The sequence below is a fragment of the Rattus norvegicus genome, chromosome 15, assembly GCF_021556685.1.
Source record: "Rattus norvegicus strain SHRSP/BbbUtx chromosome 15, alternate assembly SHRSP_T2T, whole genome shotgun sequence".
In the NCBI taxonomy this organism is placed as follows: domain Eukaryota; kingdom Metazoa; phylum Chordata; class Mammalia; order Rodentia; family Muridae; genus Rattus; species Rattus norvegicus.
The window spans coordinates 16,015,001-16,025,000 of record NC_141548.1 but is presented as its reverse complement, the minus strand read 5'-3'; the positions used below and the strand labels follow the sequence as shown (position 1 = coordinate 16,025,000).

The window sequence follows — 10,000 nt, the reverse complement described above, 5'->3', positions numbered from 1 at the left end:
CAGAAAACGCACTTCAGAAATCCTATTCTAATGACTATTCCCTTTAATTCAAGCCCCTCCAGAGGGTAGTTCAGTCTAAGAGCATCTGGTGTGTATCTGTGGGCACTTTACTCAGAGAAGACACTCAGGCGTTTGTCTTCTATCTCAGCCAGGTACTTTAGGCATGAAAAAAATGAATGAATGAATGAATGAATGAATGAAACAAAGAAAGGAAGGAAGAAAGAAAAGTAAGAAAGGCAGCGAAAGGAGGGTTTATTTTTAAATTAATTAGATTTTTCTGGAGAGGTAGCCAAGTTGTTCATCCCATAGGTAGGAAATGAGGCATTGTGAAAAAAAAATAACATACGAATAAAACCGAACCAGAATGTACACTGCTTGAGATGTCAAAAATCAAAGTAATCTCCAAAGAAACCCATTAAAACACTGTAATACGGGTCATTAGGAGAGCTGCCACAAACCGCTTAAATTTCTACAGTAGAGATGTATGTTTGCTAATAACTATAAGATTAGTTTTCATTACTATGATTTACCTTAGATCACAAAGTATCATTTCTCTACAAGACGTGACTGTCAGGCACTGCAAATTGAAGTTAGTTAACACTTCTGTGTAATTTCCAGGGTGAAAATGAGGAAGGTTTGGAAACAGTAGGACTGTATTTTTTCCCCCCTCCCGATACAAAGCTTACAATTATCAAGCAAAGGGCCAATGCTTGGCCCCCGGGATACTAGTAACATTTCTTAACACATGCTGAAACAATGACAAGGTATTAATTTGAAAAACAATGAGGGACACCCCAAAGCCACAGTATCAAATGTTACACTTCTAAGCAATTTTCAGCAAACGCATGGAGCAGTTTCCATGATGGTCCTATAATTGGACCAGTTTTATGATACGGAAGAATAGTAGTTCTCCAATAAGATGGGACCAGTGCTAAGCAGGTTGGTCTCTCCTCCTTTTCGGCAGCTGCACATCCAAAGAGTAGGAATGGGATCCTTACCTGGGGAACCTGAGAAACTTATGACTAGTGTTTCATTTCTTCCCTGGGGTATTTGCAATATAGCCTTTTCCTGGGTGAAGTGAAAGTCAGACGTAGCCACCTCTTAGTAACTTACTCTGTTGGGAACAGTGCTTTATAATACTGAGATCTTTAGCAGGCCTCCTCTTTCAGGAAAGCTCACTTCCTTAAAAGGGCACATATTTGAGATGTAGAAGTCCTGATTAAAAAACATACTTGGTTCGACTCTTACTGATTTATTTATCCACCACTGCCCCATTTTACCAAGAGTTGATATTTTGTTGTGTGTTGACTTTGGGATTTTATCTGGCTTTTCCTCTTAGAACAAAAGTTCCATAAAGAGCAGAACTTTGATTAATTTTTCATTATATTCTTAGCACACAGGAAAGATGCCTGGTACCTAGTAGGTACTCTGTAAACATTTGCTGGATGGAGAGATCTAGGAATGAATGACCAAACTCGCTGGTAACGTCCCTTTTAGAGTGCTCCATTCTACCCTGTGGACTATTACTTCATCACAAGGTGAAACTTACACAAATCACTTGAACATCTATGGGCCACAGAGTGGGGTTAGTATTTCTATATCTGACCTTCAAGGACTATGACTGGCAGCTATAATAATGTATATTAAATGTCTTAAAAGCTCTATATTGCAATATGAATTTATACTGCTATGACCCCTCTCCTTGATATTCAATTTTACTATTAGCATCTACTTTAGACTCAGAAAGAAAGGGGATTTTATGGAAACAATAAAGAGGTACAAATGGAGTCTCTGCACAATTAGTTTTCTGTCCTGTTCACAACTGCCTTCCTTTGATAGGAGTACCACATCTGATTCAAACGAGTGGGGCTTCTATCTCTTGATGAACTAGGAATGGAGGAGAGGGAAGGAAATTGTCTGGGAATCTTGTGCTAATGAGACAGTGCTATTCTGGGAAGACAGACTGCCAGCCACATCAGATACTCATGCTCACCACCTGTTGGGACTCCTGGGGTAAAGGACTGCTGTCCCTATATCTTGTGAAGACTGATGGGGAGCAAATCACTATGTTGACACCATAGCTACTTAGTCATGGTGATGAGCATGGGTCCCTAAGACAAGATTCAGTTACAATTAGGACATTGTTTAAAATGGCCGGGGTATAAAAGGCAGGAAACACACATAATGAATTTTAAATATTTGTTAAGTATTATTAAGTATTAAACTAAAATCAAAAGTGTTGACAGATAAGATAACTGACTTCTAAGTATCAGTTACAAGCTAAAAATCATACCCGGCTGAACAACTAATGTCACTAGATAAGTTAGGCATTGTATCAGCACATAATTTAGAAATAAGGACACCAATGGATTTGGTCAAATGGGACATTCTCATCCTTGCCAGTCCCTGCCAGATAGTTCTAGGCAGGGAATACAAACTGTAATTTTTGGCATCTTAAGCTTTGGTATGAATGCCAATTGTACAAGAGAGGATCAAATACTAGATTTAAGAGAAAGAAATGTTCTGAGTTATGGGGAATAGTGACACTTTCTGCTAGTGGGACTCGGTAAGCAAAATCTCTCTGTGGTAATAAACTCATGGTCTGCACATGGAGCTAAATTCAAACGGTGTTGGAAAGCTCACAGTGCAACACAAAGAGTTTAGAGCTAGACATGATGTGAGGTGATTGCATTTGGGTTTTTAAGACTGGCTGCAAATGCTGAAGGGCCAATGAAGCTTTATAGAAATGGTGCCTGGGTCCACAGACTCTGTTTTAATTTGTCTGCCAAGCAGCCCTGGAAACAACACCTTAAAAATAAAAAATAAAAAATAAAAAAAAAGAGAAAAACCAAACCAAAACCTCCAGGTGTTTCAGGTCAAGAATTACTGGTTTAGCCCACAGGTTTTCATACTTTGACAGAAGAATGGGAAACACATTTTAGAAAGAGAGTTGAAAGGCTCCACCACAGAGCTACTGGATTAGGACCATTTGTGATGAGAGCTGGAAATCTAAGACAATGTCATCAAATAATGCCCCAGTTCTTGCCATGTCTTTCTGCTGTACATCCTGGTATGGGCAGCAGTGATTAATAGGTAAGCGTGTATGGTAGTGAAGTGGTTCTTTAAAACCCCAAATGACTCACCCATCCTCCCACCCAACACCAACCTACCCACCAACTCTCTTATTTACACCACTTTAACATGTGCAAACACTACTGGAAGGTTGATTTTGTGCACATTGTCTCTTGGGAACTAGAGCAGACAGGCTCAACCACCAACCCCAGGCTGCTGACCTTTCACTGCCTTCTTCCTGCCTCGGTGACCTTGCACATAGCATTTAACATATCAGGTGCTCCAGTTTCCTTTTCTGATGAACAGGAGGAAAGGAATGCTGGCCTCTTACAGGACTGCCTTCAAAAGTAAATGGTTCTTTACTGAATGTAAATACTACATAGTCACATGTATGTTGTGTGGAATCATTTTCTTTTTTTTTTTTTTTTTTTTTTTTTTTTTTTTTTTTTTTGGAGCTGGGGACCGAACCCAGGGCCTTGCGCTTGCTAGGCAAGCGCTCTACCACTGAGCTAAATCCCCAACCTGTGGAATCATTTTCTATGGAATTATTTATTTTCTGTAATGTTTAGTAGACTGCTGCTGTCCATAAAAGTATACATTTAATCGGTTTACCTTCAACGTGTGGCATTGTCCTAAGCCATTAGCTATTGGTACAATTATGAGTTTGGTCTACTTGGTATATTCTTTTCTAGTAGTAGAATAATCACTCGACTAGCTAAGCATGTGTCTATTAACCAGACTCATCTTGTAGTGGGGCAAAGGGTTTAAGAGCATAGTTCGTAGTATGAGCTTCACCGCTGTCAGCTGCCTGGCCCTCCTAGAGCGAGGAAGACTCCATTTCATTTTCCCCATCTTTCAAATGGAGAAATTCCAAAGATTAAGTGTCAGTGGGCCTAAAACAATGGTGGGCACGTAGTGAGTGAGTCAGAGGTGGCCATAATTACGCCCTGAGTCATTGGTGGAAGATAAACCATATTAGGGGCTATGCTGTGTCATTTTCTTCTGCCCCTCCAGACAGAAACTCTGCTAAGTCATTTCTGTTCTTTTATATCCTCTAGTTTCCAACATAGCATCACCCATGGACAAGAAAATACTCACTACCATCGAGTCCATTTTACCCCATCTTCAGAATAAAGCTAGACCTGACCTGCAGAATTATTAGGTTGGGGCATAAAACATTGCCAACGTTGAGCCTTTTCTGACTTTCTAAAATGTTACTCTCATGTGGTTTGATGTTAACCCTGATGCTAAATCAAATTTCTTCACATCTTGAGCCTCACCTGAATAGAATAGCCTTAAACTATTGTTGCTACCTGATTGCCTCTCAGGTTTGAGGCATAAGCTGAAAGACATCAGAACTCTGTGCTGGGAGCTAGGCATTTGCATTTCTGACACCCTTAAAGCCCGGGGAAGGACAGGGCTAAGGCAGCAGTCATCCATCCTTTGCTCTGGGTGTCACCACATCCCGAAATGCCCTTAACTGTATCAATGTCTACTGAGGGCTTGGAAGTGCTGTGAGGTCCACACGTGTAGCATTATTTAGTGCACGCAGCACGCCTAGCTGTGAGGTATCTTCATTTTAAAAGTGAATTGCATGGACGGAGATTCCACAGAAAGGGAGAGTTTATACTAAAGGGGCTTAAAAGAGAGAAATGCTCTGCTGGTTGTGGTTCTGTGAGCCTTTTCTCTTCCCCATTTCCAGCCTACAGGAAGGAGTCAGGGCCCCTTGATGAGAGGCATTGTATAAATTCAAACATAATTATTGATTGTACATTCTTTCATTAAACAAACAAAATGCATGCTAATGCTACAGTCACTCCAATTTTCCATTTTGTCTTCCTTTGAGGAATAAGCCAATAAACCATTACACACTTAGCTTCCCGGGGAAATGAATTTAAATGTTAATATAAATCCTTTTAGAAAAAAACAAATTTTCACAAATAAGTATTTGAACAAGGAGGGTACTTAACCACGTTCAGAATGAGAACAACGGCTCAGGACCAGCCCCTCGGCGACTCTTGAGATAAGCTCCTAAATTTAATATTTTATAATAGACTCACACTTCTTTTGTTAGAAATGGAGAAACAACTTCATTTTCTTTCCCCCTTTATAGGAATATATTTAAAAATCTCTCCAATTTTATTTTGCTAATAGGCAGGGCAAAGTCCGTCTATGAACGCCTTCTGATTTGTCTCAGGTAATCCCACATGTTAGCATTCATGTGTAGTACTTAACCTCAATTTAAATGTAAATTTTGGGCAACTTCAAGTGCCTTCTCTGTGAACTTTGAGGGTTCTCTTCATTAATGAGGCCAGTACTAATTATGGACAGTTTTGTAAGTTTTCCTTAAAATAATTGCAGAGTCGACCCCCAAATGAACAAATTCAGAATTTATTTGCTTAAATTAAAAAAAAATACTGGAACCCTTGTTCTTGAAATTTATAACTGAGGGCTGTAAGGGGTGCATTCTAGATGAGCAGAGAGTCATGGGGAACCAGAAGAACAAAAGCCAGAGGGAGCTGAGTTAACCCACATACTGGTCCCTCCTTTCTGACACGGGAAACCACATGCCTTCTCATTGGAGAAACATGGTCCCCATCTTTTCCTTTAAGGGTCCATATTAGAAATACAGAGCTTTGGGGCAAGGTATGAAGACTGAATCCATAGTGAAAGCAAAGCACAGAAACAGATACCATCAAGCAAAACACGATGCTCACATACTCATGGGCAGGACACTGAAGAGGACACAGGCTTTTAATGCCAACTGGGTACAGCTGCAGGCGGTGTTGGCCTATTAAAGTTGGCCTGGTCTACATAGGGAATTCTAGGCCGGGCAGAGATACAGAGAAACTCTGCCTCAAAAAACCCGAATCAACAAACCTCCAACAAGACCCCATGGAACTAGAAAAATGAAATCAACCCAAGCCCAAGCAGTGATGGATGTTCAGGTACTCACAGGTACGTCCACATACTTAGATGCCGCCTTCACCTAAGGAAGAAAGAGAGCAGACATTAGCAAGTGTGTGTGCTTCCTCTCCACAGCTCAGACATTATCTGATATCAGATGACATGCCTATGCCAGTCCACGGAGCTGTCCAGGAAAAACAAAAAGATAGTAAAAAAGAGGATTATTCCACTTTTTTTCAAGCCATGATCGCTGTTTGGGGATACTAAGGAGTTTTACAGGTTTAGGGTCTCTAGCTGGTACAAGAGTTTAGCATTTTCCACCCTTCCTTTAAAATAGAGAGAGGTGACCGTTTAAACCTGGACTTACTGGGAGAATGCTCTCACATCTATATTCATAATCAAGAGTGTCAGCATCCCCGGCACCTTGGGTTTTTATAATTTGGCTGCAGGTGGTCCTGAATTCTTCCATGCTTAGTGTCTAATAGTTCAGATTTTGAAGTAGAAGGGATGGGGTGAATCCCTTAGCATAACAGACACGCATGGTTTGCCACAAGGTTTTCCAGCAGAACTTTTTGGGCTATCCCAAAGCTGCTGCTGTATGACTTTTGGCTTTAGGCACTAAAAACCCACAAGGAAAGCACAGGGAATAGTTACGAAATTCACTTTTGGGGGTCAGAAGTAGTGTTAGAACAAGGAGTGTGGACTCAGACCTGCGTTCCAGTCCAGAGCTACCACATGCACACTCTATGACACACTGGTGACTTTAGCTCTTCCAGTCTGCAAGCAGGAGATCCTAATCATTAGGAGTCCAGACGCTGACATGGCATGAAACCCCACCAAGTCCAGGGATGCCATAAGCATTGAACCATCTAGAGTTAAGTTCTGATAAGCAAATCTGGGTGAGTTCCAGGTGCTTGGGAAATCTAGTGTAGAAAGACTTCCACCTTGAGAATCAAAAGTTGCTTCTGCCATGGGGGAAATCCTGCCAAGTCTCTTAGGCTGCTTTCTAGAGTTCTGGAACAGGACACAAAGCTGTGTACTCTGTATGACTGGTGGTCTAATGACAAGAGGAAACAGGAGAACGTGTGGTAAGGTGGGGCATACTTGCATTCCTCAGCTACTTCACGGCAACTCGTGCTTCCCCTTCTCTACTAAGGTCATAGCACCTTGATGGTTCTAGTTTCCTCTTGCTACAGCTTCTCTGAGAGTGTGCCCATTTAATTTCAGTGACAACGATCACAATTATCATTTGGTTTCTTACGGATCAGCGTCTGACCTTCTCAAAATGTCACTCAAACAAAGACTAATTCAGCCTAGCTTAGCTGTCTCCGTTATACAGGCTGTGTGGCTTGGAAAGGGAACTCTGGAGGGCAGGAACCAGAAGGAGAACATGTGACCAGTGCTGGCTTAACCTCCTCAGGGAGGCGAAGGAACAAATGTAATAGACCCCAAACCACTGCTGTGATCAATACAGCAGTGGTTAGAGTTGAATTCTTTGTAAAGACTGCTAGGCGAAGAGACCCTCTATTGGTACATAAAGTGAATCCATTCTATAAATCTGTCTGCTCCATTCCTATTCCAAAATCTAGCAGATCATGCAAAAAGGTGGTTTGCCCCCCCACCCCGCATTTCCCCCACATACAATATTATCTACAAATTACTAGATGTTTTTCACTTTGCAAAATATCTTGATGGGCTCAATTTATGTCTCCATGTTCTCAGTCACAAGACAGAGAAGTCGTGGGTACATGCACTGCTCTGAGCCCAGGCTACCGGTCCAGAATTTCCCTATGATCAGGGAAAAGAAAGTCATAGGGGCAGAAGCATCAGTGGTCAGAGCGGGTGCTGGCAAAAGAGCCGTTCTCAGTGAGAATTCACCTCCTTTGCTCTGTCAAGTTGACGCTTGGCAGTTGGTAGGAGTTTTGCTACAGCTGAAATGATCAACCTTTAAACACGCCTACTCGCCATTTACCACTAGCACACAGTTCCAAACCAGAGAGTGACACCAGTCAAATTCTGTTCCTTACAAATTCTATTCCTTTGGGGAGGCCAGGCAAGCTTGTGATATGAATGAAAACTTCATGTACCCTTATATGGTAGCAGTCTCCAGTCCCAGCTTAGACGCGCATGCACATGTGTGTACCTGTGTGCATGTGTGTGTGCAGTGTGTAGACCAGAGATTAACACTAGGCACCTTTGCCAATCACTCTCCATGCAATTGCTTTTTGAAGCAGGGTCTTTCACTGAACTTGGAGCTCAGTGGTCTGGCTAGGCTGACTGGCGTGCAAGCCCTAGATATCATTCTGTCTTTCCCTTTCCAGTACTGGGACCACAGGAGGAGGATGCTGAATCTGTCTTCCATGTGGACACTGGGAAGTGAGCTCAGGTCATCGGGCTTTGTGAGCCATCTCCTCAGCCCTTTTTATCTGGCCATTCATCAGGTCTCACTGACCTTTCCATATCCATATCATAACAGAAAAAAGAATAGTTTGGGGGAAAGTGTACTCCTATCGTGATGTGAGGGGTGGCAGATTATTGTTTTGGGTTCTGGCCATTTAGAAAGAGGCTGAGGGTAGAGGTGAAGGAGGCCAGAGGTAGAGTCTGGAGGGGAAGTGAAGCAAAAGATTCCATGCTTGGGAAATGAATGGCAAGTATTAGAGCCTAGAACCTTCTAGTAGCCTATTGAAAGAGCATCCATGTTGACTTCAGATTTGTATGACAATTCCAAAACAACCAATCAGGGCAAGGTTGGAAAGTGATGGGGCCCCAGGTCTGCCCAGTGAGTATCATCCCAGTAGAGAGGTGAGAGATGGCAGAGAGCCTTCTCTGGGGGCTCACGTCTTCTCTCCACTAGGAATAAGGTTGCAGACCTGTTTCTTTACCTTTACAAAGGCCTTTCCTTCTCATTTTAGGTAGGAAATGGTCAATAACCCCTCTTCCTTCTTTTCCTCGACTTTCCCTTTCTCCCTTTTTAAAAAAAGCATCAGGAGGAGACACTAGACTCAGGCCCTAGGACACCTTTCCTTGTGTAATGCCAGTAGAGCAGTCTTTAAGCCCTGGCATTCTTTGCAGTTTCATGCCTTCAGGCCAGTTGCATCTGGGTAGAGAGGCATGACCAGATCTCCCCAGTCCCTAGGACTCTGGATTCATTGTACAAACTCCCAAGTCTGCAGGCTGTGGAGCGACTCAGTTGGTAAAGCAGGAAGACTTGAGTCTGATCCCCAAAGCTCATGTCAAAAAAGAGGTGGAAACTGAAGGAACCTCTGGGACTCTCTGGACAGCAAGCTGAGCCAATCAATGACTTCCAGGGCAACCGATGAGAAACTATCTCAAAATAAGGTGGGTAGTACCCAAGTAATGACATCTGAGGTTGGCCTTTGGCCTTCGCACCACAACCCCGACCCCATGTAATCGACCGTTGAATACACACACACACACACACACACACACACACACACACACACACACACACACACACAACATTATTATCTGAGAATGAACTAGGCACTGCCTCTGAATCAAATAAATGACAGCTATCCAAGTCTATTGTCTGTGATATATGATATACATTCCTTAATGGGTAAAAGAGATTTCTTTCCAAAGCAAACTTCTGTCTTTAAGGAATTTTCATCAGTGGTTATCAAAACACACACTCTCTTCTCTCTCTCTCCCTCCCCCCCCTCTCTCTCCTGCAATATCTTTAATATCTTTTCTTTTTTTAACTTTGTAAAAAGCCTTCTTGTCATCCAAGAGTTTGGGTTCAGGACTGTCTGGGTTAGGAGTCTGGCTTTTAGTCCACTTTCTAGCTTGGTGCCTTTGAGCCTCCTTTGTAAGTGGGCCAGTAATAATGTTACTCAAAGGGACGCCAGAGACTGAGTGAGCCGATCTGGCCAAGTCCATCCAATCATGTTAATAGTACTAAGAGCAGCTATTGTTACTGGACCTGCTGGGAACAGTGGCTTACTGCAGAGAGTGGATACTCCTCACTCTGCTGGTAGTAGCCAGTCAGTGCCTCTATTCT

The 10,000-nt window shown here is 42.5% G+C and overlaps 1 protein-coding gene across 17 annotated transcripts in view; it reads right to left on the bottom strand.

The window, feature by feature from the left end:
* Positions 1-10,000, bottom strand: part of Cadps (calcium dependent secretion activator) — a 466,682-nt gene that overhangs the window by 39,996 nt on the left and 416,686 nt on the right. For all 17 annotated transcript variants that reach the window (XR_015637890.1, XR_015637891.1, XR_015637892.1 and 14 more), the window contains 1 exon segment: positions 6,029-6,061. Coding sequence is in view for 14 of the 17 variants with exons in the window: in XM_087585085.1 (XP_087441211.1) it covers positions 6,029-6,061 (33 nt within the window). In the remaining 3 variants the exon portion in view is untranslated.